The following is a 27,086-nucleotide window of genomic DNA, read 5'->3' as shown; positions in this document are numbered from 1 at the left end:
GTATGGTGCTGGAAGTCACTTTCAATTAAGGAAAATAACGTTATGTACTTTTTTGGGGTTGTGTTTTCGGAACAATCATTGATAGGACTTCAACAATACAATCTTAAGTGTTGAAAAGACCTGACGTCCAAAAAAGTCGTTTAGGTTCAATTGTACACAGAACTGCCTAAACCGGTTTCCAAGTCTTAATTGGAACTCAGCTCGCCATAAAACCACAACCGGCATCAGCCCAAACGCATCTCTTAGCCACAAAGTTCTAAAGTAAACCGTCGATTGGAAAAACGTGTCTAGACTTTAAATATTTACATTGATAAGATATTGAGAACGACTGCATTGGATACGTGGCGTTTTGCCTCTAGCTACAAATGTTTGAAGATATAAGGAGATAAAAAAGTATTGAAGTAAAACGCAAGAATGCAAGACACAAAAATACAAGTGGATGGTCTGGAAAGATATTCAATTGCCAAAAAATCTTGCAGAAAGTGCAAGGATCGTTATAGACAGGAATATAATTTTTTTAAACAAGCAATTTCGCTGAATGCAGACAGTTAAATGGCAGAAATTGGTAACTAAAAATAAAATAAGGAAGAAACTTAGGTACACAGTGCACGGTTCTAAATATTTTGTGCAAAACAGTAAAAAAAAATCACTAGCTACTGATGTGCGGCACCAAGGTGCATTCCTTCTGTTGGTTCTATTTTACCTAACGATGACAAAAGAAACTGTCGCAACGTAGTGATGTTTTACACGCAAATATATTTTTGTTGAGAAAAGAAACGTTTGAAAATCGACAAAATTTTTCTTTTTCTTTACGATAGAGTAAAAGTGCAGCATGGAATTTATGAAAATATTGGGCACCTTGTTGCTGATTGCAACTTTTTCGGGTAGGTACTGAATAAGTTTCACCATTAAAATAGATGTGTAATTAGTTTGAGTATGTTTTGCAGGTTGCGTTTCGTCACTTTCTTGTTACGTTGGAAGTTTGAGCGACAATGATCTTGTGAACGGGACATTCAACACCCAAGAATGCAACGAGAATCAAGTAACAGATAAAATAGATGGAGTTTTTTCACAAAAATAGCAATCATCCTAAAACTCGATCATACCATGTTACGTTAGAGGAAATTTCCCAACAATTTAAATTTAGGCTATATAAGGATAAAATACAATAAAGAAAATTTAAAACTGTCCTTGCAACCTTACGTTGAAGCTTTCTAATTGTTTATTTTTTCGACGCCACATCAGGTTAAAATTTAATCAACAACTCGACTGCTATTATGACAATAAAGTGATGTTTTAAAATTGATGTTATTTCGCGGTAATGTTTACAACAAAGAACGTTTAGGCATTGGACAACAACAAAAGACAACAACGTTCACGTGTTTTTTAACTCATTTACAATGGCAAAAAGGGCTTTCATCACCCATATTTTGACTTATTCAGCTATTGATGAAGTCACGATTAATACTGAAACAAGTTAAGAATTTTTCATGAGAAACAATTTACCAGATAACATTTTGTGCAGGTTTGCATGACAAAAATAGAGGTCAATCAAGGAATGAAAACGGTGATAAAAATGTGCAAGAATGAACAGGCGTGTAACACCCAACAGGGGCAGAACACCGTGCAATGCTACGCCTGGAGTTTCTTGCGTTCATCTGTAGGTTTAACTGACATATCAGACATTTAAGTTGTATCCAAAATATCGTTGTATATATGCCTGAGAGTTGTAACCGGGCTTGAAATTCTGGCTCAAACTATGAAGTATAAGTCCGAAATTTAAACTTTCACCAGACACATTTAGATTTAAGTTGTATCCAAGAGATCGTTGTATGAGAGTTGAAATTTTGACTTAAAACTATAAGTCCAAAACTGTGTTGCAATAAAGCCCTGACTTATGCCCGAAAGTTAGATTAACCAAGAGGAACCTGCCAAGATGCCTTAAATACAAATAACGAGTATAAGCAGTGGTGGGATTCAAATTTTTTGTCAGCCGGTTCTATCACAAATGTCACATTTTTCAGCCGGTTCTGTTACAAAATGTCCATTGACAGTAACCAGTGATGCTAACCGGTTCGCTGATCTCATAAAATTTCGTAAGACGGTTCAATAGAACCGGCTGAATCCCACCACTGAGTATAAGTTTTGTCACGTAATCTTATGCTGCAAAACTGGCTGCAACAACGCGCACATTACAGCAATATAATGTGTTTTGTAAAGGCTAAAAACACAAAAAATTCGATTACAATTGTATTTAGTTTTGGTAGCCTACCTTTGTTTTAATAGCATTTGTTTTATTGTGCAACCCAACGTCAATAATAATCAATAAAATGTGGCATGTTTATGAACCAAATTAAATTTTAACACATCGATATACCTCCCGTTTCATATCCAGGTGTCCTTTTACCCTCACAGACTTCGATTGTAATCTGATGCTAATACAATTTATTTAGTCCTTGTGAAGCTAAATGTGCTAAAATTTCACATTTTTCCAGCTGAGGGTTTGTCGCTACTGCTGCAAAACCGAACTCTGCAACAACTTTAGCGACATCAAGGACCCAAGGAAGTAAACAACAAGAATTTGACAGCACAAGTGTCGTCTTGTCGTGGAATAAAAACAAAATAAAACAATTCCTTGTGAAAATAAACAAAATCCCACAAATACTAGCTCTGATTTTTTCGACCCAGATTATTCAAAACCGTAAATAGTGTGCATATCCTTGTGAAAAGTTTAACAATTTTTTTTAATTTACGAAACAGAAATGTGAATTTCGCATAATTAGAAGTCATCGTCAGTTTTCTTCCCATTCAATAAAAGCATCAGAATTTAAATGACACCCTGGTGTCTTAAAAGGATGAATAAAAGTCAGTCAGTCAGGATTTTATTTGCATAGTCACTTTATCAACACAGTTCCATTGTTGGTCAGTTAAGTAAACAGCAAGGACACCGAAAAAAAACCGTAGGTTATCGAGTCAAGTGTCCTGTTATTTGAATGGTGGTTAAAATCCGTTTTCTGCCGTAGGATCGCAACCGGCCGCACGAGCCTGGCGGAGTACGTCCGGTTGCATAAGACTGTATTTGAACCCGCAGGTTCTGCTGGCCAAGTAGTGAAAACAATTCGGGCTAAAGTTGTGGTCAACACATAATCGAAATTTAATCGCTTTAAAAATGCTCCAAAAAAACCGCAAAGCAGCGTTGCCAGACGAAATTTCAACAACAACCAAACGCTTTAACATAATAGCAGGTTTGTCATATTTAATTGGCTGTAAAAAGCTCTGCACTGCATTGAACTTTAAAGGACCAAGTTTAGGCTGCAGCGTTGGAAGTCAAAACCTGTTGGACAAGTTTAACCGTAAAAGCCACCTATACAAATTTGCTTCAGGCCTCAGCATAAAGGGCGCGACATTAAACGTTTCATTGCTGTAAGAGCACGGAGACTAGATTGAACATGATGTTTTCTGTAACAGATTGCGGGTTTCGTGTTTCAGCTTATCGGTCAGCGTATATCTTAAAGCAAACTCTTGTTAATATTGACTTTGCCATATACAACATCATCAGTTCTTACATTCAAATAGAATCTGCGCGTTTTTGCGAATATTTTGCTAAACTGCAAATATTGATTCCATTTGGTAAATGTTTATTGCGCTTTTAAAGGACATTAGCTGTAAAGTGGCATTTCGTTTGTTTTGGAAATAAATTTACTTAGTAAGTAGCACCTTTAGTGTGGAGTTCATGAGAAGTGGTAACACGACCAGTCGCGGTTTCATTTTAGACCTACTGTCGCATGGAAATCGCAGCAAAACAAACGTGACACATAACGAGCGATGAACGTTTTTAAATCAATTCGAAAAAAAAAACGAAAATTCCTGACTCGCGTCGCAGTCAAAAGGACGCCGACGACGATGGCTGCGGTGGAAACGGACACAGAAAGGTTACTGCGCCCTTTCTTGCTTGGGATCAAAACGAGAGCGCGCAAGAAGTGAAAAGTTTACCAGGTTTGTGTTGCCGTTTGTGTGTTCGGCGATCAGACGTTTAAACGCAATTGTTAGTGATAGCCCTTGTACATCATGAAACATTACGATGTTAAATAGACGTGATTTGACTGTAACCGTTTCAAGAAAGGTTAATTACTTTAACTGTTTACTGCTGATGCCTATGTACGTTGTCAGAAAGCATTTATAAAACTGTTGCTGATGCGTAACAGGTTGTGTAGTGTCAATAAAACAGGAACAAAATGAAGTATTTACTTATTACAGCGATGGTGCTGGCTTTTGCGTTTGCTGTCTATACACAAGGTAGGTTGATCATAGACAAGGTTTTGGCATTTGACTGTGGACTAAATAACTTCCATATAATGTACAAACACTAACACGACTAAAAAGCAGTGACTGATGGTTTGATATTAGTTAAGCACCAAAGCACAAGTATTTTTACGTAACTATTCCTTAACCAATTAGTTCTTTTTTTCACTGGCAAACTTTACCCCTTAAGTTTCTTTAACACCCCAAGTTCATAAACGTACCTTAATTTTGCTTGGTATATACGGCCCCAAAGCAGTCAATTTTACCAAGTACCGTGTCTAACCTAGCTCATTAAATGATGTTAGGGTAAAATATACAAAGGGGTCAAAAGACTGAAGTTATAACATTAACAAAAAACATTTGGGTTCAGATATTGGTGCCAAATGACTGAAATACATCGAGTTCATATTTGCATCACGTTTCAGTTATATTTCGTCTTCGGTTTTTTTAGTTCGATTTAGCAATTTTGGCACGTGTTTTGTGAGAATGGGTCCTGTAGTTGGCACAAATTGGGAAAAATTTATAATAATATCCAGTGGTTGGATTCAGCCGGTTCGCACCGGTTCTATAGAACCGTCTCACGATGTTTTATGAGATCAGCGAACCGGTTAGCATTACTGGTTACTGTCAATTGACTTTTTGTAACACAACCGGCTGAAAACTATGACTTTTGTGATGGAACCGGCTGACAAAAAATTTGAATCCCACCACTGATAATATTCATGTAAAACTGTTTTACCCCGGTCTATTGAAGGCGTTATACTGAATCAAGTTAATATCACAAGTATTCCCACATAGGAGAAACCATAGGCTGTTTTGCCCCTGGGCAGACTATCATGATGTATAAATGTGTTGTGATCGCTGGTCCGCATGAACGCTCACGGCTGATCTCAGTATTGAATGTATATGTTCATCCTATCTGATTTAAGTTTATTAAAACATTAGGTCATTCGTCTGTAACAGTTTAAGGTGTGTATATTTCGCTTCAACAGCATCTTCAGTACCTGTAAGCAAGCACACAACATCGTGTCGGTGAAACTGTACGCTGTTTTGTGTGCAAGTATCGCATCTTAGCTGATTTAAGTTCATAAAAAAGTCTGTCGTTTGTCCTTAAGACTTTGAGAGATATATATTTCGCTTCAACAGCATGATCAGTATGCGTAGGTAAGCATAACACATCTTATCGGTTAAATGCTCTAAATCAGGGGTCACCAAACTACGGCCCGCGAGGTCATTTCATCCGGCCCGCGACCACATTTTTTAGGTTGCCAAATTGTATTAATAACTTTGTAACATTAAAAGTTAATCTACTCCTTACAATTTTTTTTTCTGTGGGGATATTCAGAATTGATATTACCGAGTTTCATAGGATTATAACGCCCAGGATTGATCCAAAGCCAGTTTGTTACGTCACAGACAAGACTACAAGTGTTAATTGTGCGCAAACAAGTGCCTTCTTTTGTCACTTGTGGCGTAATATATAAGCATTGCTCGTAAGGTGAGATTAATTATAAAGTTTAACAGTCGCATGACTACTTTTTGAATGGGATTGTAGAACGACCATATCTTGGCGCACCTAAAAACGCCTCGCGGGCTAAGTTTGGAAAGACGGCGCTAGGGCATGTAAACTATGCGGCCCGCGTAAATCATTATTAGCACTCATCCGGCCCGCAGTGAAAAAAGTTTGGTGACCCCTGCTCTAAATCGTATGTTATTTGAAGTACAAGTAGCGGTATCGCGTTTAGTTATGATCCACCAGTTCTGACCTCAACTATGCTGCGCTTCATAACGTTTTAGCGTTGCGGCAGTTATTTACGGCTGGGTAGTTTTTTCGTACAATTGTGTCGCTGCGTTACTATGATTGTTTCACTGAGCGAAATAAACTCAACACAACCCAATATTGCATCTTAGCTGACATTTCAACTTAATTTTTAATTTGACTCTCGAGCAGACACACCTCGTCCACGCCCAACTCTGACGTGTTACGTCGGTCGAGTGGAAGGGGATGATATTGAAGTTGATGACTTCAAAATGGAGAACTGCTCACGAAAAATGGTAAACTCATTTGTGTTATATTATGGGGTTAAATAATAAAGTGCGAATTCACGAAACCGATCTGAAGCCAGATGTTAAAATAAATAACATTTCTTTAAAACACCCGTCCATTATTTCAAATGAAAGTCTACTAGGCCATACGGTCGGCTATAGGTGCTTAAATTCGCAAACTCAAACAATCTTTAGCTTTCGAAACCTCCAAAAATCCCGTTTATACCAGTCTTTCCACCAAAACATGCATTGATAATTTATCTGTGTAAGACAAACATTTACTTTATACCAGTTCTCTCAACAAAACTTTGTTAATACAACGTTTTTTGTGTGTTAATAGTCATGTCAGACCAAGATTGAGCTGAACAACGGAAAATGGATCTTCGAAAAATCGTGCCATGAAAGTAAGGCCTGCTCCCAACAACAAGACGTGGTTAACGAGTTCCAATGCTACAGTGGAATAGCGCAAAGAAACAAGGTAAAATATCAAACATCTCTTGAACACTTTCCTTTTTGTTCAACCGGCAAATATAAACAAAACAACCGACGTTTCTACGTCTCAAACGGGGCGTCTTTATTAGGGTAATGTCAGCTACCCAACACAGCCGTTCTTATAACACCAAAAGGGTATAAAATATGCCTGGCAAAAGAATACTTAACTGTTGATCGCTGTAACATTGACTTTTTCAACTTTAAAGCAATAAACCCTTCAAGCGTGAAAACCCCTGGTTTAACCAAACCAGACTGTTGTTTTCATCGGAATTATAACGATTTTTAAATGGTAGAAAACAAAAGCAACAAAGTCAAAAACTTTACTGCCAGAGCTTGTATGTCGTGCCAATATGTAAAGTGCAAACTATAAAACACTTGTCTGCAAAATACTGACACTAAGGAACACTTTATGTTTTTTCATGCTCAACAAGCAAGTATAGGCTGTTCTTTACTGCGATTTGATTCTGTTTTATTCAACGTATTGGCGTGTGACCCTTCGTCAGTAGATGAAAAGAAATCTATAGCAAAATAACTGACAGATAAATTGACACTTTGGTTTTATCCGCAGGTTCGCAACTGTCTCTTCTGCTGCAGAACCAACTTATGCAACAACTTGACCAGTATTCCAAAACCCCCATAAGAGGAATTAGCCACCACGATTCAGTGTATATTGTGCCGTACCAGCTGTTAACGCAAAATTATAACCAATAACTGTCAATAGCCGCTTCTAAAGGTGTCAAAAGTTACTAATAAAAGCAAAGTCGAATTTTGCACGAAAAGCAGCAGTTTTTACCAGCCCAAGCAGAAGCAATAAGTGGAAACTGATAAGTGTATAGATCTATATTTACATTAAAAACAACAAGACTTACAAGCTAACAATATGGGCACACGTAATATTCGTAGAGTAGGGCAAACCGTTGGTCATCCTGGTGTGAAGAATATAGTACCACAGCAACAGTGAACAGTTTTTCTTGAAAAAACATAAAAAGCACAATGACAAGCAATTCCACAAATGCATTAAGAACCAGATACAAAGAAACTGGCCAACTTTTCTTCGTCTTACAATAGTTATAAAAGAGAAACAATAAAATACAAAAGTGCTGGGAGACCCTATTACAATTGAACTGCAAACTCTACATCGTTCGGACATACGTAACCGTTTTCACATGTGGCACACGGCAGGGGTGTCAAGTACGTCCCCTCGCGAAGACTAGCGCCGCCTCGTGTCGACAAACGGTAGTCGTCAATGATACTGTAGATATGTGACGACGGGCGTCTCTGTGGTAAATTTCTTCTCATACTAGCTCCTTGAGTTACACGATCGGGGTTGTGTACGTTTTCGTTGCACCTTTTCCGCCTTTTACTTAATACTTTTAAAGTAACCATAGCGAGAAGAAGTAGAAATAATATCGACACGACCACGGTGACAATGATGGCGGTTTCATCCACTACAGTTCGTGCGACGGTACGTGGTGGTAGTTTAAAAGGAGACATCGCATATTTGGTGCATAAAAATGGAAACTTTGCCTCGCCCGGAAAAAGTCGTACAGTATTCGGATGAGAGGAAGATATTAATCCATAATTCAGTGTGTATTCATTGGCGTACGTATAGTTCACGGGCACACGTAGAGTAAAGTTTTTCCCATCAACCCATTTGTTTTCGATTCCGTTAAACATCAATCCGATTCTGTAGCTGGAGTTATCTGGGATATTCTTCAAAGCAAACTTATAGTCATTCATTTTGTTCAACACAGCTAAATCTCCGCCGACTTGTCCACACTGTGCTCTCGAGTCTTCAGCTGCAGCAGGCTTTCTGTAGAAGTCCCAAGAATTGGGCAAGTGTACAACTACCTTACGTCCACAACCTTTCATTGCGCGTTATAAAAAGTCCACCTAATCTAAATCAGCGCAATGAGATGCCAGTTAAGCACGGTTCAGGGTATATGAGTCATTCTCTGGTGCCAACTTGGCGGGGACAACAACAAGAGCTGGAACCCAACGGAGACAAGCTTGATGATAGATGACAGCCGTTTCCGTTCGGGGCACGCGCTCCAAACCCGGAAAGAAATAGACTTGCCACACAAGCTTCAATCCTGTTCTGGCCAAATAACACTAAGTAACAGTTACTGTAACTTAAATTGGACACATATTAGGTTAGAAACGCAAACGCACATTTTGATGTTTTTGTCACTGAAGAAGAACTGTGCGTTTTAGGATATGCCATTATCCTGATAAAGGCGCCTCGTATGGGACGTTAAAGTAACGTCGGTTGTTAAAGATAAAACTTTAGGCCGTATAAGCTAATACCTAGGTTGCATTATATTATGTATATTAGGGCAAAGCGCTACGTTGGCAACAAAAGCCGGAAATGTTGCGTCCACTTTTGGGTTAAACTGATATAAACTCACCAATTCCCCAAGGACGAAATAATCAAGTAAAAGTCTTTCAATGCAAGCTGACTAATTGTGAGCGTAATGCATTTAGGCGATATCCGGTTCACAACAGATAAAACTTCAACAAAAAACAGTTGCTTTAATTCGAATTAAGTCTTGTCAACATGATCGATTGCTATTATATTAGTCAAATACATTAGCTACCCAGTTGCAAGTAGATATTCCCATTGAGACAAAAAGTACATACCATGAATAATCGGGAAAAACAAATTATCCCAAGTTCGACGATGACCTACTTCACTTTTAATTAGGTCCGACAGTTTTCAAAAAGAATTCATTCGAAAAATTCATCTGAGAAATACAAAACTTTCAAGCAAATAACATTATATTTACCAATGATGTACGTAATAGCACACATGTAGAATTAAACATAAGCTTCGAAAAATAGAAAATACTGATGAGAAAAATAACTTGCATTGAAACGTATCCATTACATTTAAAATGTCTTCGAGTTAAGTTTCCTAAAATGCAACTTTTTAAAAGTGTGTACAAAAATAAACTAAACAACGAGATTAATTTTCAGCTTAAAGTTCTTGAAATATCAAAACCAGTCTACCTTTAGTTGTTCGTAAGTCAAATAATGTTTTAAGGTCAATCAAACTTTCGGATTGGTCAATCTATAGTTGCCGTAGAAACGCTAACAATGGCTGGATCGCTAGCTATTGTTTGTCAACTTCCCACGATCATAGAATCCACAAAGTTAATCATATGAAAGTGTGGCGTGAAACGAGCCTTGTTAGTGATCACGGCTCATTAAACCCGCACACTGAAGCGTCGGAAGCCGTGAAATTCTTATCTTTTCAACGACGTGAAACAATGAAATTGACGCGGGAACGTCGAGATGATATGAAATACGTTTGGCAATTGAAAATTGTCATTGGAAATCTTAGAAGTATTTGACACATAAATTTATGATCAGATTATGTTTGAATAAGGAACTAAAGATCGTGACGCAAGTGTATATAAATCTTAGAAGTATTTGACTGTGCATCGCGACGCCCTGGTGCGTCGTTTCAATTTTCCAAGGGCGTCACAGAATAGTTCCGTTTCGTGGGTTTTTGTTGTTGTATTAATAAACACAACTTTAATAATAAGTTTCCTCAACTTTTATTTGCTGGTGCATCGCAAGTCCACAAAACTTTTCCAGGGGCGTCGCAACAAAAAAGTTTGAGAACCACTGGTTTACCGTGATAACTGTACTTAACCGGTATTTTTTTGAAAACTACAAGCACAACGGAACAATTTTCACGACAAAAAACTCCCTGTGTATCAAAGCTCCGGTTTGATTTACCAATCGTGCTGTGCACGACAACAGGTTATGTCCTGTTGCCCTAAGCATTTCCAAATAATGTCTTTGCCATTTGCAAGAAAGCACCAAGGTGAGGACACAGGGTATAAACAATTTTACCACGCCGCAAAGGCACAAAATTATAATTAGTAATTGTGTTAAACGTAGACGATAAACCGAAGGCCACGTGAACTGTGAGTCACCTGGGAAACTACGTAGAAAGGTGACATCAGACTAATAAACCTAGACAGGTGGAAGCATTTGATGCAGCACGATTACAACAAGCGTCGACGGCGTTTATCGTCGTTTTGGCGTGATTAAATTATTCGTTAGGTGCAATTACTCTCTGGGGACCAGAATTCAGTTACACATGTCAACAATGCGATCAAGGGCGGACCAATCACCGAACGCAGGGAACAAGTGTCTCCTGGCAACAAGGGCCACAATGACAATGAGATGTTTTGGATCAAATCAAGAAAACTGTGTAACAATACCTGTGTGTCCAGAATCAGTGATACTTTAGCATTTTAAATGAGATACACAGTATAACTTTGAGGTGGTATTCTGAAGTGGAAAACATAGAACCATTTAAATCACACATAAGAAAGCAGATTAAACTTCGAAGTCGCAATTAAACAGCAAAGTTATCAACATTTACTTCGTCAGTATACGCGCTCTTGCATTTGAAAACAAACGGTTTGGTCGGAAAAAGTTTAAGTGAATTAAACGCATGTCAGAAACGTTCAGTTGTATAATTAACACATTGTGTTTTATGACAAAGAAATGTTCATGTAGATAGTGATACACGATAAACCCTTAAAAGCAAAACCAAATCTACCTACAATTTTCTTGAACAAATTGTCCATCGCTACTTCATATGTCAGAGTATTTCGCAATCATTTGTCAACGTCGTCGCTTGGCCCTGTGACGTAACAAAGAGTTTTTTCGCAAATAAAAGTGAAAAACTCCAGACTGGAAGCGAGAGAAAAAAATGGCGACTGGTGGAACGACGGATATGCCAAGAGTAGCCCCGCCTGTTTTTGCACTCGAGGTCGAGGCAATGTGATGTAAATTCGAAATGAGATGCGACACATTCGTCGAGAAGAAAGCATTAATTAATATCAAGCAAATAAAGGGTGTTTGTTTTGATTGCAGCGCATTTGGTAAAAGTTGAACAGCATGTGAACGACTGAAGAAAACTCCAAGATAACAGAAACTGAATGAATAAGTGTTAGAGTTAGCAGGAGAGCAAGCGCACTTTAGGGATTCTACTTCTGCAAGCAACAGGAAAACACAAGGTAAATTTGAATCAAAAATGTGCGCTGCACAGGTGTTAGCTTGTTCGCCACGGGAAAGAAACGACAGTAAACAGAACAAACGGGTACCCAACTTTCTTATCGATACAATTCTAAACAAAATACCACATGACACCACAGCACCGATGGTGTCGCCGTCTGCATCGATGTTGCTAGGGCGACAGAGTTTTGACATGCAACGGGAACGTGCGCTTTTAGCGTATGCGCACCAGTTGACGAGGTGGGGTGTATGGATTCAAACGGCAAAAGCAACATCCAGCCAATACGCGACTTCGCTTAAGTCAACGCTACATAAGAACAAGACGAAAGAAACTAAAGTTTGGAATCCGATCCATTCTTATTCCGACCACCTGACGTCAGAAGGCGGGAGTACCACTGATGAAGATGAAAACCACATTGGCAAGCTGCGTCAAATGTCCAACGTTCTGGCAAAAGAAGAGAACGAGGTTGCAGCAACAGGAAAAATCGACGTTCAGAAAATTGCCACTGCCAACTTGACAAATTTGCAGAACGAGAAAAAATTAAACAGCAACGAAGCGAAGGAGGTTAAGAACCAAGCGTTGTGGCCAGCGTGGGTATACTGTACCAGGTATTCCAATCGACCATCTGCAGGTAAGTTGTATAACAGCAGAACATAAGTGTAACAAAGATGAACATTTAGCTATGACTGGGTCCAGCATTGATGTATTCATGCACCACAACGAATATGGCACACTCGTATATGTAAATCATAGTGGCCAAGACCTGGCTTAAAATCGGCAAATAAGACGTTAAATGGGCTGGTGTACTATGGTGTTGGTGTATCAGCATCATCTTGTCTATGTCATTGGACACATCAGTAGCACTAAAGCTTGGAAAATGCATTTTGCCCCAACACCTGATCAACATTGCACTACCCGCAATAACTAGTTAAATCGGATTTTCGCCTTTCTTCAATAGAAAATATATCATTTGTGGTACGATAAAACGCGAAAATAAGGTGTTTGCAAATAAAAAGTCATAAAATTGTACAAAAAAATAATACTCAAACTGTATAACTTTTCTTCTTTTGCTGTCACTTCTAAATGTTGATTTCAGGTCCACGCACGCGAAAAAACCAACGTAAAAACCGACTTTCAAAGACGGATGGAAACGACGACAAACGGGCAAGAACAGTTTTTTCCCCTGAACAGCTCGATGAACTCCAGGTATTTTTTATGTCACCGACACTTGCTTAAGTTTAAACAAAAAGTGTTTGAAGTATATTTGATCGAAGGTGCTGGGTTTTCTATTGCTTTCATTGCTTCTTCACTTTCTACTTTGGTGAAAATGACTGAATGAATGTTACTTAGTTGAGAAACTTAGTAGTAACGTAGATATGTAGATAACAAAGTAGATATGAACAAGACATTGCAAAAGTCGATAGTGTTGCCAAATGCCATTAGGTTTTGATTTAAAAAACAAACAAATTTAAGGCCATGTTATTAATTAATAAGAAACACGTTGCGTTTCATTCAATACTGGTCTTTTCAGAACATGATTTGTATCCTAAATTAAGATAAGCTTACTATAAAAAAAACAGTCAAAAACATTGAATCATTGTTAAGAAAAACTGCTTGTACTGGTCGAATGTCCTCGAACCAGGATTTCATATACACTGATTCTTTTACTGTTTACATTATTTGCAAAACCCTCCATCACGCATATGCCATAGTTTGTACCAAATTCTTCGGTTGTTTTGTTCCAGTTTAGGGTTTAAAGATGTTTATATTTTACAGAGAGAATTTAACGAGAGTCAGTATTTGACTGGAGAAAGAAGAGTGCGACTTGCAAACAACCTCGGACTAACAATGGCACAAATCAAAGGTGCGTTGTAAAAAACAAAGGGTTTGCCGACAAGTGCACAAGTTTTAAAGCAAAGTTTTATTGTATTGTTTTAACGTATTTTGAGATCTTTGTTTAAAATTAGCTGTGTTTTTATGTTTTCAGCTTTCATTCATGTACTTCGAAACAGCCTAAACATTGGGACAAAAATAGAAAAGTAAAGCAAAAAACTTGTTATGGTTAAATAACTTTATAACTAACTAAGTTCAAACAACTAACATATATGTTAAATGCGGAAAGCTGAAAAATAAATTATGTTCATTAGTTACGAAAATATTCCAGGTAATCACAGAAAAGTCTGGCACATTTGCATTTCGCCAGAACTATATGTACACAAGTAATTTTTTAGAACCCTTAAAAATAGCTTCTCGTTTCGCAGTTTGGTTTCAGAACAAGCGCGCCAAGGTGAAGAAGAACAGCGGGGCGCAGAATGTCCTTGCAATGCAACTTCGAGCACAAGGATTGTACGACCACAGCACATATTCGGCGTCAAACAACACCAACACCATAATCGCCACCACCAACAACAGTCACAACGAGCAAGAAAAGATTTAGGTACTCAGCCCTGCAAGCACAATCTCTGTAGCACAAGTGAAAGTGTTTTCATTTAAAGGCCAGTGTGTCTCAACACTGAATCTTTGAGTTCAAGCGCGTCCGTGAGTCTGCAACTACATCGTGACTTACAAAAAACTTCATAATACATGTTTTTTATTTATTGAGTTTGGTAGCCGTTATGCAGAAATGACTAGAGATAATAAAGGTTGAGAAACATTGTGTCAAAACGACAGCACTATTCGTTTAATTAACGCTATATTAGCTAACGTCAGTTTCACATTACAACATTTTGTCCATGCTCATTGTGTTCCGTTTCCCCTTTCCCCCAAAAGGTGATTTTATGACACCTTATAATAGCCGGGATTTGCACTAAACAACAACACAAAACAACACTAAACAACACTAAACAACAACACAAAACATTCAACCCCATTCTGAGTTTCACAAACACAATTTTCGTTTCCTGTGACAAAAATAACAACAAGTTATTTTTTCCATTTTCCAACGTTTACCATCCAGCATTTCCTGTTTTTTCACTCGTTCTTATCGCATTCGCATTGTAATAAAGTCGATATGAAGTGTACCATTCTGTGTGTTAATCAGTCTTGCTGGTAAACTAGTTTAGTGATACCAACACATGAAACAAGGCCAAGAACGTTTGGTTAGAAATGGCTACGAAGTTTAGCGAAAGTTTTCACGAAAATAAAATAGGTAATTTTATTCTGTGTGTTAATCAGCGTTACTGGCAGATTGATTTAGTGATACCAGTTCCAACACATTTAATTGGGCCAAGTATGTCTGGTTAGAAACAGCTACAAAGCTTTGCGAAAGTTTTGACGAAAAGAAAACAATTTTTTTCAGTTCGGCAACTGGCGTGCCATGATATAAGTGCAACTCAACAAAACAGGAACGTTGATCCTCCACAAAATTAAACAATTCAACAAATGACGAAAAAAACCTTTTCTCATACAGTGCACACCGCAATGTTTTCCATTTTGTGGTTACTAGTGTGCTGCCAACATTGAATGGCAGATTTTAACAGTATTACAAACAAGAATTTCTGCAAATGTGCCCATTTAAACCAGTGGTTCTCAACTCGTTTCGGGCCATGGACCACCGCGCAAGTAAAAATAATATCGTGGACCATTTAATTTTTGAGCAAGATTGAAGTACACATACAAAACTACTATTTGGGCTTGAAATATAATTCTTTTAAACCGATTTTCAAGAAGTGTGATACAATTATTAACAGCTAACATTTCGATACTCTTTCAATATGTAATATGCAATAATCTCTAGTTTATCAACAAACTTAGTGGACGTCCTGTGGACCACCAGTTGAGAACCACCGATTTAAACAAACCTAACACACTCGTTAATACAGTATCACAATGGAAATCAGAAAGGTTTTAAGGGACTGTACATTGCTTCCTATACGTTTAACTTGGTGTGAATTTTGAAGGTTTTGTAAGTGTGACGTGAACACGAGCATAAAGTAGCTGACAGTGACATCAGTAATTGCTAAAAGCGGTGGCCAATAAATTGTATTCAATACATTTAATTGCTATTTTGTTTTGATAAAGTAACGCTGAATATTTTAATCATGAACATTACTGCCAAGGAACTGGTGTATAAAGAATACATCGTTCAGACGTTTCGACAATCTCTGTTGTCATAATCAGTGCAACGCTGAATAATTTGTTGGTTTGCCTGCACTGCAAGCTGTGCTCGAAGTAGAGGATCTAATATTTCCCGCATAACACGATTTACAAACGGGTCGATTCCTCGTTTCTTATCTTTTTACGGCTCATTACATCATACCCCTAATCCTTAGAAAAATTACTTCATCGTGGTATTGTAAATGATTCCATTCGACACGCGAACTAACGAAAGCTCATAGTCCAACCGTTACGAACAGGAATGACAAATCCTCAACAAACCAATCGAAGGGATATGTGTTGATGTATGCAGAAACCGTTGAGGACTAATGGGTACAGTAATCAACCAATTACTGTTTAAATTGTGAAAAAATAAGAAGCTGAAACTGACATATATATTCCATGTAAATTCATCGCGTTACTTAAAAATTACTTTCATTCTCAGATAATAAATAATCGCACGAAGGTAAATCATTTAAACACATGTGGCAAATTAAATTAAAAAGACAATTTTCATGTAATGTTCATTGCAGATTGCACACAGCCAAACTACTATTTTTGTTCCCTTTAAATTAAGGTATAAAATACGCCCCAGGTTGCATTCTTTGGAGGTATCAGAGATTCTACACAAAATAAAAATTTAGCCTACTAGTTGGTTACATGCGGTGTGATATCGACGACCTCTTGTTCAACTTGCGGATAACAGGTAGTTAAACTTTACCATTGACCTTTAAGCAGGATGAGGAAACAAAATTTCATCCCTCAAGCAAGGAATTCATTCTATCACTGTTAATATAATCGAACGTTGTCGGACAGAACGAGCCGATAAATTGATTGCGCTCAGCCATTGAGTTCAATGCTGACATTTTGAACGAAATCCTTGTTTTTCGGTGGGGCATTGAAAGTTCGCAGGGTTAACTGCGGGCCAAAGTAGGGCATTCAGTGTTAAATATCGACAATTTGTTGTGCTATGCTGTAAATAAAGGGCGTGTGGTTTGATTATGAGACTGTGTTGGGGTTACTGTGGGACAACAGTGAGTCTTTCCAAGTTGAATTGAATACGAAAAGTTTGTTGGGGTTACTGTGGGACAACAGTGAGTCTTTCCAGGTTGAATTGAATACGAAAAGTTTGTTGGGGTTACTGTGGGACAACAGTGAGTCTTTCCAGGTTGAATTGAATACGAAAAGTTTGTCGGGGTTACTGTGGGACAACAGTGAGTCTTTCCAGGTTGAATTGAATACGAAAAGTTTGTTGGGGTTACTGTGGGACAACTGCGTGTCTTTCCAGGTTGAATCGAATACGAAAAAATTATTGGGGTTACTGTGGGACAACTGCGTGTCTTTCCAGGTTGAATTGAATACGAAAAAAATGTTGGGGTTACTGTGGGACAAAAGAGAGTCTTTCCAAGTTGAATGAAATACGAAAAGTTTGTCGGGGTTACTGTGGGACAACTGCGTGTCTTTCCAGGTTGAATTGAATACGAAAAGTTTGTCGGGGTTACTGTGGGACAACTTGGTGTCTTTCCAGGTTGAATTGAATACGAAAAGTTTGTCGGGGTTACTGTGGGACAACTGCGTGTTATTCCAGGTTGAATTGAATACGAAAAGTTTGTCGGGGATACTGTGGGACAACTGCGTGTCCTTCCAGGTTGAATTAAATACGAAAAGTTTGTCGGGGATACTGTGGGACAACTGCGTGTCTTTCCAGGTTGAATTGAATACGAAAAGTTTGTCGGGGTTACTGTGGGACAACAGTGAGTCTTTCCAGGTTGAATTGAATACGAAAAGTTTGTCGGGGTTACTGTGGGACAACAGTGAGTCTTTCCAGGTTGAATTGAATACGAAAAGTTTGTCGGGGTTACTGTGGGACAACTGCGTGTCTTTCCAGGTTGAATTGAATACGAAAAGTTTGTCGGGGTTACTGTGGGACAACTGCGTGTCCTTCCAGGTTGAATTGAATACGAAAAGTTTATCGGGGTTACTGTGGGACAACTGCGTGTCCTTCCAGGTTGAATTAAATACGAAAAGTTTGTCGGGGATACTGTGGGACAACTGCGTGTCTTTCCAGGTTGAATTAAATACGAAAAGTTTGTCGGGGTTACTGTGGGACAACTGCGTGTCCTTCCAGGTTGAATTGAATACGAAAAGTTTGTCGGGGATACTGTGGGACAACTGCGTGTCTTTCCAGGTTGAATTGAATACGAAAAAATTGTTGGGGTTACTGTGGGACAACGGTGTGTCTTTCCAGATTGAATATCAAAATTTTGTTGCGGCTATTGCGGTAAGGTCTATAGGCTTCACCCAATAATCTTGAACTTGTGTTCAACCAAGAGAAAAAAAACATACAAAAAAGCATAGGACCAATTTTATAAAAGAAATATAAGCTCTGGTAGAAATGTTGAATAATAATTTAGGAGATTCGCTGAAGTTAAAATCCACAAATGATTTATCAGAACGAAAATCACCCACACCAACGAAACATCGAAGCGTTTTAATTTAAACAAATACATTGCCGGGGTATTCAATGACGTTTTCACGTAAGCAATTTGTCTCGTTAAAAATTCGCGTAAACGGCTGCTGTAGTTCGCAGATTCTTCGCAATAACTAAAAAAACTGTGTGAAAACATAAGCGAAAGGAATGACGTTTCAAATATTTCACACTAGTTGAACTCATGTGATGGTTAAACTTGACCATGTACTTTTAGTCAGGTCAAGCTTTTAGGCAGTTCTGCTTTTGGTTAAAGTAATTTTGAAATACCTGTTTTGCGTTCCCAACCAAAAACAAACTTGCAAAAGTTAGAAAAAACGGTTTAAGGCAAGTAGCGATTTTTTCCAGGTCAATTCGCACTAATTGAGAAAAAATCGCAACCGTATCTGACGCTTTGATCGAGTGGAAAAGTCGCCCCCATATGTTTTTAAGAGACAGAAGAAGCAATGAGATTACAATGGAGCCTCTCCAGGGAGCACTTGCTTCCAAGGCTGGCGCCAGGAAATGAGTTTGCAATGGATCTAACATCTGAAAATTGGTCGCTTGATCGATTGCCTGATCCTTCAGCCATTGTTTGCGCACACAGACACGTTATTGTGCTGTCACAGGCAACGTTAACCAGGTCATACTGTGACGAAATACGGTTTGATTCCCTCCCAACCGTCACAGTGGGAGGGAAATTAAAGCCACTGTATTCAGATTATGGAATGATATTATTTAACTACGTGGTACATCTTTTTTAAGCCTCACAAAAACCGAAGACCACGTTCGTACGGGGCAATTGTCTAGTTTAAATATAAAAATACAAACTAAAAGACATCAACAAAGAATTGTTGTCCGTGCGTTAAAGTTCAACCCAAATGCTTTGGTTTTAATAAGTACCAACACCTTTAAAATAACAAATTATTCTGGATACACTCTCCGTGTGAGCACAAACTAAGACCATCTAAAGAATGCTCTTTCACAGAAGACCATCTTAAACACCTATTTTAGGCCACACACAGACCAAATAACAAGGAACTCGTTAGGGGCAACGTTCTGCGATAAAAAATGGCATACATCTCAATAAAATTATTTTCTATGTGGTCAAAGTGTTAAAATCCAACCCAAATGCGCTGATTTCAATAAGTACCAACACCTATAAAAAAGCATATCAATCTGGTACATAATCAAATGAAAAAATACCATCAAAGTTGATGATTAAAACATAAATAGGTTCTTTTTTAAAATTATTTCTCTTTTAGGAAAAATGATCTAAGTTATAATAGTTTTTCAAACAAATTTTACACTAATCGTAACATTTATTAATATAAGACCATCCAATCTGTAGATACTAGTGTTTGGCTTTGTGATGTTACGAGTTGTGATTATGTAAACTATCCATTGTTTTCGATTAAAATGCAAATTAGCAAACTTTTTATTTTTTTATTTTTTTATTATACGGTAACAAGTAAAATGAGAAAGAATAGGAACAAAACAAGAAATACGCTAAGTCAAGTACGCGACAATCAAAGGCCGGACCACTTACGTAAAAAGTCAGGGCGTTTGTTGGTTTTAGTTGCAAGTAGGAATTCCGCAAATTAGCAAACTCAAAGTCGAAAAATCCTGTGTGATAAATAGTGACACCAAACGGAGCAACAGCATCAAGTATTCAGCCTAAAGTGGGCGCTAAAGAACCACAAGAAGAAAACAAAAAAATATAAGACATAAAATATGACTAAATAGTCTATGGCCTGGTCCATGTACAAACATAAAGAACCTGATCGGGATTTGTTTTTGCAAGCATCCTAGGTTCGAACCTCATGATAAAAACCGTAAATAATTTTTAACGCCGTCTTTTAAGCCCCGTGTTACAAAACAATAGCAAAGCACAGAACTAATTTTTTCCATGTCGTCTTTAAAGTACTGTGTTACAAGACAATAGCAAATCGCTGAACTAACTAATCAATTCAAAACACTCTTCAACGCTTTACACATAATGCAAAACCATACAAACCGAGCGAAATTGTTTTACGCTGGACAACTTGAATGCAACATTTTGAAAGATTTAAACGACCACCCAAATTAAAGGATCCGAACAGAAATTACGTCATGCAAACCAGTACTGTAAAAGGCAAACACGCAGTGGTCTGTCAGAAATTGTAGTAGTACGAACAAATTTGATAAACTGAACATAAGGAATACAATATGACCGTCATTGACCAATATCGACTATTGGTTGCACAGTACCTTATTTCCGCAAAACAAACGCATGCCTTACAGTTAACCAGCAACATAACGTCTGATGTTGTACTGGGGTTACCATATCTCTGTGAGCAAAATTTCGGACGTTTTCAATAAATATCTTCGACGACACCATACATGCGTTGCAATGCTTTTGTATTATGTATCGCACGTTGTTACATGTTACCAACACGGACAGTCCCATTTTTGACATAACAGCATTACTATCACAGAGATAAAATGTTAGTTTTGTTTCCTAATAAGTTTCATAACCGAAAGCGCAGCGAAGAAAGTTTGCCTACTTGACGAAACCAATTCAATATTTTGACAGAAACACAACGTGGGCGAAAAAGCAGCGCAAAAAGATTGCCTGACGTTATGTCGACAGCAAACCCATCATTATGGGATTCATTAAATCCCGCGCTTTATTGTGTACCACGTCAAATCCACATGTCATGTAATTGTGACGCTGTACGTTGAGAGTCAAGATTGTAATGACAGGGAGTCGGTACACAATATGAACGTTACAAAGATGTGACGTACAAGCGTATGAGAAGAAGGTAACACTTAGGCAAGAGTTGACCACGCCTCCGTATCTCACAAACGATTTATTGAAATGCGTGGAAGTCCGGCAACAGAAAGGGATATGTACGCAGGACGTAATGCATTAGGTAGGAGAATAAGTCAAAACAGTTGTCAAGGCTTCTTACGTTGTAAACGATAAATAATGGTGACCTATTGCTTGTCTTACAAGAGAGATATGCTATGTCAAAAAGATTTCATCGGTGAAGGAATAAGTGTGGTACAGACTAGCTTATATAGCAAGGAGGCAAGACTCAAATCGTTGCAAACGTTTAAAAAAGAAATATAAAGCGACGAAGTGGCGTCTTATCTCTTCGTACTATTTCATCAGCTTTAGTCTGCTTGTTGGTTTAGCAAACACTTTGAAGTCCAAGATTATTATCTAAACTTTCGACGATCACGTAAGATGCTGTTTTTCCTCGACATATTTATATTATTATCAAAACCCTCTAACAGCTTTGTTTAGCCCAGTGGACCACTGGGTTAGCGATTGAATACCGATTATCCAGAAATGCTGTTGAGTAGGCCTATACAGCCAAAACCTTGTCGAACAAATCAGGTAAAAGCACCATCATTATAATAAATGAATTGCTTTTGAAGTCGGATAAAAAGCAATCAACTTGTAAATTAAACGTTTTGACAAAATTGTTATTTTCAATAAGATGATGGTTGCAATCAACCCAAACAGTGCGTTCGAATACCCAAAGTGAAGAGACAAGTTAATTAACATCATTACTTCGTGTAACTGTAAACGTCGACCTCTTAAATTGCAATTCACGCAGCAAAATTTGTGTTTAATCGCATTACACATCGCCGCTGATGTAGCTACATGTAAATTAAGGCAGTTTATGAGGTAAATGCGAAGACGCTTAGGGGCAAAACTGTGGCTTTACAAAGTTCATAACGGATCATCTTTTGTACGACAAATGCCAGAGGTTGCATTAAAAGGTAATGTTACGCCCAATACAAAAACTTACGAACAAAATCCGCTAAACAACTGCTTCGTGGTAAGATAATTTGGTCCGCCGTGTAGTGTTGTGTTCTGCATACACAAAAATACAAACTTTTCAAAACCTTTTTTTACCACTTTATATCCACAGTCCACCACGTGTCTGCTTTTTTACAGAAACTGATGATGCCTGTGTATTCAAGGCGAAATATATATTTCTGTTTTTAAAGAAATGATTTATGCTTTGTACCTGTTCTTCATGAAACAGTCTAAATATACTACTGATAAGAAGCAAGAATCTTTCTTTTTTACATTCTATTGTCTGCGGGAGATTCCTTAGGTGACAAAAGTTTTTCAGCAAACTTTTCAACGTTGAATCATTAGCTGTTGTTTAAACAATTTACTTTCAACGTACGTTCGCATGAGTCAAGTCGAAGGTCATGATAATTGGGTCAGCAAGAAAGAACAGCGTCAGGCCACCACCGCCGTAAGGCAACCACAATTTGTGTCCACCGTCACTGTCAGTTTTGATTACTCAGATACGACCACAGCTCTTTAAAAACCCAGTGCTCATGCTGTCAACATGTTTATGAAACGTTCCTTTTCAGCAGTAAGCATCAAAAGTAGCGGGAGGTTCACAAACAGTTAGTAGTCACAGAAATGTTACTTCGTTCATTTCAGTGAAATTGACATAACACTGACAATTTCAGAAGACATTATTTGTTTGAAGTTAATCTGTTTACCAGTTTGCCTTTGTTATCATAAATGTGAAATTCAGAGTTACATGTGGGGACTTTTTGTATCTGTCGAATTGTAACCAATTGACAAAGATTTATTTATCTGAAAAGTTTACAGAAGGCAGAACGCATGAATAAAGTATACTACTTTGCTCTGAAAAGATTTAAAATGTGCCTAATGAATTAGGAACTCAAATTACATCAGTAACGCAAGTACTAAGCCGAGTGCAACAATAAATATAGAAGTATTACATTTGTTAAGATCCTTTCAGATTCCTGTAACACAAGCTAGAACAGAGGCAACCCTAAACGGTAGGTTGTTCGAGACAAAACCGAGATAAAGGGTTTATTTTTAACCTCAGGGTATGAAATGTCACGATAAGTTACCACAAAAATGTCATGGATGTTAAGAAATCCATTAACCATGTCAGATCTTTTAAATACAAACAGGTGCCTTTTTACAGATTATGTAACGCAAACAAAGCATGTAACACGTGTTATAAGCTCAAAGGAAAGCTTTGTAAAAAAACTGCTTACGCAATAGAAGAAAAGTAACTGCTTACTTAAAATGTAGTCTTGTATTTTGGCTTTGTTTCCTCGCCTTTTTTGTTTAAAATGCAAGCGTCACTTACAACAGTGAAGGCAAACAAAATCGTCAAAACTTCCTGGTGATACAGGCTTGGTTTATTTCGTTGTTCCAGCAGTGATCATACTGCTCACAAAGCACAAAGCGTGTTGTAATGTAGCAATTATGTTTCAATCCAAACCGACAAGTCCGCTATAGTTATCAACACTTCAAACCGTAAAGCAATTTTGGAAGGACCATGAATTTAACACATAAGCGAAGTACAACTTAGACTAGCTGTGTGGGTAAAACACACGACGATGTGGCCATATTTGCAGCGTGGCCAGACGAAAACCACAGTCTTAAGCGCCAGCAATTAGTTTTGAAGGAGGCGGCAATTAAATCGACGGCAGGTATGACGTGACCCGGTTAAAGTACTTCAGGTTTAACGCAAAAAGTCCCGCTAAGATCAAAAGCACTTGATGGTCTTTTAGATTTGAGGTTAGACGATGAAGGTGACAGAGTGTTTGCTGCTCCAATTTGGGTCGCTTAATTTATACTTTGAGCAAACTATCCACTTCATCAGCATGTCTTGTTTTTTTTTTACAAATGGAATACACAAAAACCTTGTATAAACCTATACACGATTATAAACCTATACTAAGGAGGCATGACAAGTTTCATTTCTTCACAGAATATTCGATTGTCCAAGCTAAACCACATATCTTTCACCTACAGCCTAGTAGTTTAAGTAGCTAACAAATCATTTGAAACCAGAAAAATGCAGTTGCTTGTCCTAATTGCTGCTTTGATTGGAACAACGACATCACAAAGAACATACATCAGGCCAGGTAAGGAATCGTATTTCGTGGTTGTTCGTTCAATTGTATTTGTAGCATTCAACGATCATGTTAAACCAAAAGCAAATGTGAATAGAATATGAAAATAGAGATGTTGCCAGACATATTTCATACATCAACCGGCAACTGTTGTTTTGAAAGCAAATAAAATATGTTTGTTTCATTGTTTTGCTGAAGTACAGTCACAATAAATCTCTTTCTTTTCATCCAGAAAACGTCACTAAAGTGCCGGCAACAACCGTGTGTTTACAAGGAACAAGTGAATTCGGTTTTGTTGATGAAGTTTGTTCAAATGATCAGGTACACTTGCTGACAAATGAAATAAAAGATTAGTGAAGTTTACCAAACGTGCAGTCACAAACGGATTTGTGGTTGTCGTATCACAACATACGATTAAGAATTAATACTGTGAACTGTATCATTTGTAAGTAAATTATACACATGTTCCAAAGATTTCATATCAATCGATTTTGTATTTTGAAAACGTGTTTCCGTATTTATCAGAGCATAAGATGTGTTAAAGACACCTTGAAAACGTTTTCTCCTCAAAAGAGTGAATACCTACTGCAACCAGATACCAACTTTCGAAAGCAATCACGGCTAATCGCATGTACTTTGTAACATATTAGGGACACCACTGTTTCAGGCAATTAAAAAAAAACAATTCTTTTTTTTTTCAATATGCGAAAAAATGAATTTAGAACCACATTAGTAATTTATTTCACAAGACGGCACAGCGTATAATAAGTCCAAGTTCTTGGTAGAAATCTATTGAAACCTGCCAGACATTACAATTACTATCATTACTAGATGTAATGAAGCAAGCCTGTCATGCCCCGGCATCTATTCACCAGCAAATAATAAAATCAGACATTCTCTCAAAAATCAAGAGGTCTAATTTGGTTTGATTGTAGGCCTATTTTAATGAAGTATGTGACTTCCCAATACACATATTAACATGAGTCTTAATACACCCTTGACCAACAACGAATTTGATATGTTTTTTTACAGGATATGTGCATCACAAGTTTGACAATACTTGATGGATTATACGAAGTGACGAAGTCGTGCAGCAACACCGAGGAGTGTCTAATGAAACAGAGAAGTGGTGAAAAGCTATGTACAGGATTCGACCCGAAAACGACTGATGTAAGACTGTTTTTAATGATTGAAACTACTTTATAATGCACTTAATCACGATAAAGAGAAATATCACTAAGTCAATCAGAAAAAAGCAGGGTTTACCAGTTGCTTTTAAACTGAAGGCACAGGTAAGTCACCTTTAAACTACAAAAAGCCTGCTACAGCCCTACACATAAACTTTTCATTTATGGCTTAAATTGCAATAGAAGTAGGATACCATGTTTAAATTGACCAAGTCCTGAAATAAACTCACGTTTTATACCATATTCTACAACCTTATAACGCTATAGTTGTTTTACAATGTAAGAGGTATATATACGCCAATTGTGGCCAATCAGCTAACGCCACGTGTCTGATACAGAAATCAACGTGTCACGTGTGTTGTGTGGGAGACTGGTGCAATTCCTTTAGCGACATTGAAGAAGCTTACAACATCGTATCACGGATCAAGCTGGCGCCATAGCCTTCTTTAGATCAACCGCTCAACCACTAAACCGCGCACCTCACAATTGCTGCTCATTGTCAAGACAAGGCAAAGAAACGCTTTCTAGCACAAAACGTTAACGGTTCGCTTGAAACTACCACCTGGCTATCACACTGTATCCGAGTCCACTACACAATTAGTATTGCTTATTGTGTTTGTCACCAAATACGCTGAAATAGTTGTACTGATAGGTTAGTCGTTCCAAACTCTCATGCTGCAATGCGTAATGAAACAAATTTCAAAGTAACTAAGCTGTCTACTACACATGCAAACTCGATAGCATTAATTTGCTTTTCTAAATTTTTTATGTTTGTACGGCTGTTATTATTTAAAGTTTTATTTGAAAGGGGTCAGCATACCACTGGAACTGTACTTGCATTAAGATGCGTTAGGCCACAATTTTGGAAGAACATTTTCGCTTAATTGTATGTATTTTGTGTGGTTAATTATCAGAGTTTTATGGCGTGCCCTAAAACACCATCAAAGTTGCAATGTTGTGTTGTTGTTTTTGAGATTCAAGAGATGTACTGCATTGTTGACTTTACGGAACTAACAACGGTCATTAAAACTACGCAGGAGTCCACATAGATCTTATTTGGTCACAGCAGCAGGAAACCTTAGCACAAAACATCTTTACAAAGAAGTTACGTAAACATAAATGCTATGAACAGGATCTAATAGTAGGCATGTTAATGTCCACGATCACTGAGTCAAACTGATTTTGAGTCTAATGCATTGCTTCGTAAATACTATTACAAAGAAGTCATATGTTTATTGCAGCATACAACAAGAAAGAAAGACGTAAATAAAGTCGAAGTATTTTTAAACTGTTTGGGTCTTGGGGAGTTTTCAAGCATAATCAATTGTTGACTAAGAAAACTGCGAAGTAATAAATACAGTATGTAGTTATGACATTTTTTAACAAAAACAAGCAATGCTCTTCCAGCAGTTTTATTATAACTAACCGACGTTACGACGTCCTATACTTGATGCCCTGGTCAGAATAATGTCTAAAAACACAAAATTTTGTATGCCGGATCGTAAGTCTGCGGACAGAGGGTTGAAAATCTCTGGTCAAGTTT

The 27,086-nt window shown here is 37.7% G+C and overlaps 4 protein-coding genes across 5 annotated transcripts; all 4 read left to right on the top strand.

The window, feature by feature from the left end:
- Window positions 1–457: 457 nt before the first annotated feature.
- LOC145218540 (uncharacterized) lies at window positions 458–2,823 on the top strand. Its single transcript, XM_080085958.1, has 4 exons — window positions 458–884; window positions 948–1,042; window positions 1,526–1,660; window positions 2,496–2,823. The coding sequence occupies exons 1-4, from the start codon at window positions 833–835 to the stop codon at window positions 2,568–2,570; spliced, it is 357 nt and encodes a 118-aa protein (XP_079942084.1). The 5' UTR covers window positions 458–832; the 3' UTR covers window positions 2,571–2,823.
- Window positions 2,824–3,591: 768 nt separating this feature from the next.
- On the top strand, window positions 3,592–7,572 carry LOC145220231 (uncharacterized). 2 transcript variants are annotated; one of them, XM_080087506.1, is made up of 5 exons: window positions 3,592–3,996; window positions 4,258–4,296; window positions 6,254–6,357; window positions 6,689–6,826; window positions 7,409–7,572. In XM_080087506.1, the coding sequence occupies exons 2-5, from the start codon at window positions 4,260–4,262 to the stop codon at window positions 7,478–7,480; spliced, it is 351 nt and encodes a 116-aa protein (XP_079943632.1). In that variant the 5' UTR covers window positions 3,592–3,996; window positions 4,258–4,259; the 3' UTR covers window positions 7,481–7,572. The 2 variants fall into 2 exon arrangements, with proteins under 2 accessions (XP_079943632.1, XP_079943631.1); XM_080087505.1 differs by lacking the exon at window positions 3,592–3,996 and having other exon boundaries at window positions 4,009–4,296.
- Window positions 7,573–11,627: 4,055 nt separating this feature from the next.
- LOC145220219 (uncharacterized) lies at window positions 11,628–14,898 on the top strand. The gene is made up of 4 exons (XM_080087491.1): window positions 11,628–12,509; window positions 12,975–13,084; window positions 13,655–13,742; window positions 14,140–14,898. Exons 1-4 carry the CDS (start codon window positions 11,897–11,899, stop codon window positions 14,313–14,315), a joined length of 987 nt encoding a protein of 328 aa, XP_079943617.1. The 5' UTR covers window positions 11,628–11,896; the 3' UTR covers window positions 14,316–14,898.
- A 9,304-nt stretch (window positions 14,899–24,202) lies between these two features.
- LOC145219218 (uncharacterized) lies at window positions 24,203–26,587 on the top strand. The gene is made up of 4 exons (XM_080086608.1): window positions 24,203–24,368; window positions 24,589–24,677; window positions 25,389–25,526; window positions 25,882–26,587. Exons 1-4 carry the CDS (start codon window positions 24,299–24,301, stop codon window positions 25,981–25,983), a joined length of 399 nt encoding a protein of 132 aa, XP_079942734.1. The 5' UTR covers window positions 24,203–24,298; the 3' UTR covers window positions 25,984–26,587.
- The last annotated feature ends 499 nt before the right edge of the window (window positions 26,588–27,086 follow it).

The sequence above is a fragment of the Phallusia mammillata genome, chromosome 3 (assembly GCF_965637545.1).
Source record: "Phallusia mammillata chromosome 3, kaPhaMamm4.hap1.1, whole genome shotgun sequence".
NCBI classification, from domain to species: domain Eukaryota; kingdom Metazoa; phylum Chordata; class Ascidiacea; order Phlebobranchia; family Ascidiidae; genus Phallusia; species Phallusia mammillata.
Note: the sequence above shows the minus strand (reverse complement) of the source record. Positions and strands in the feature narration are given on the sequence as shown.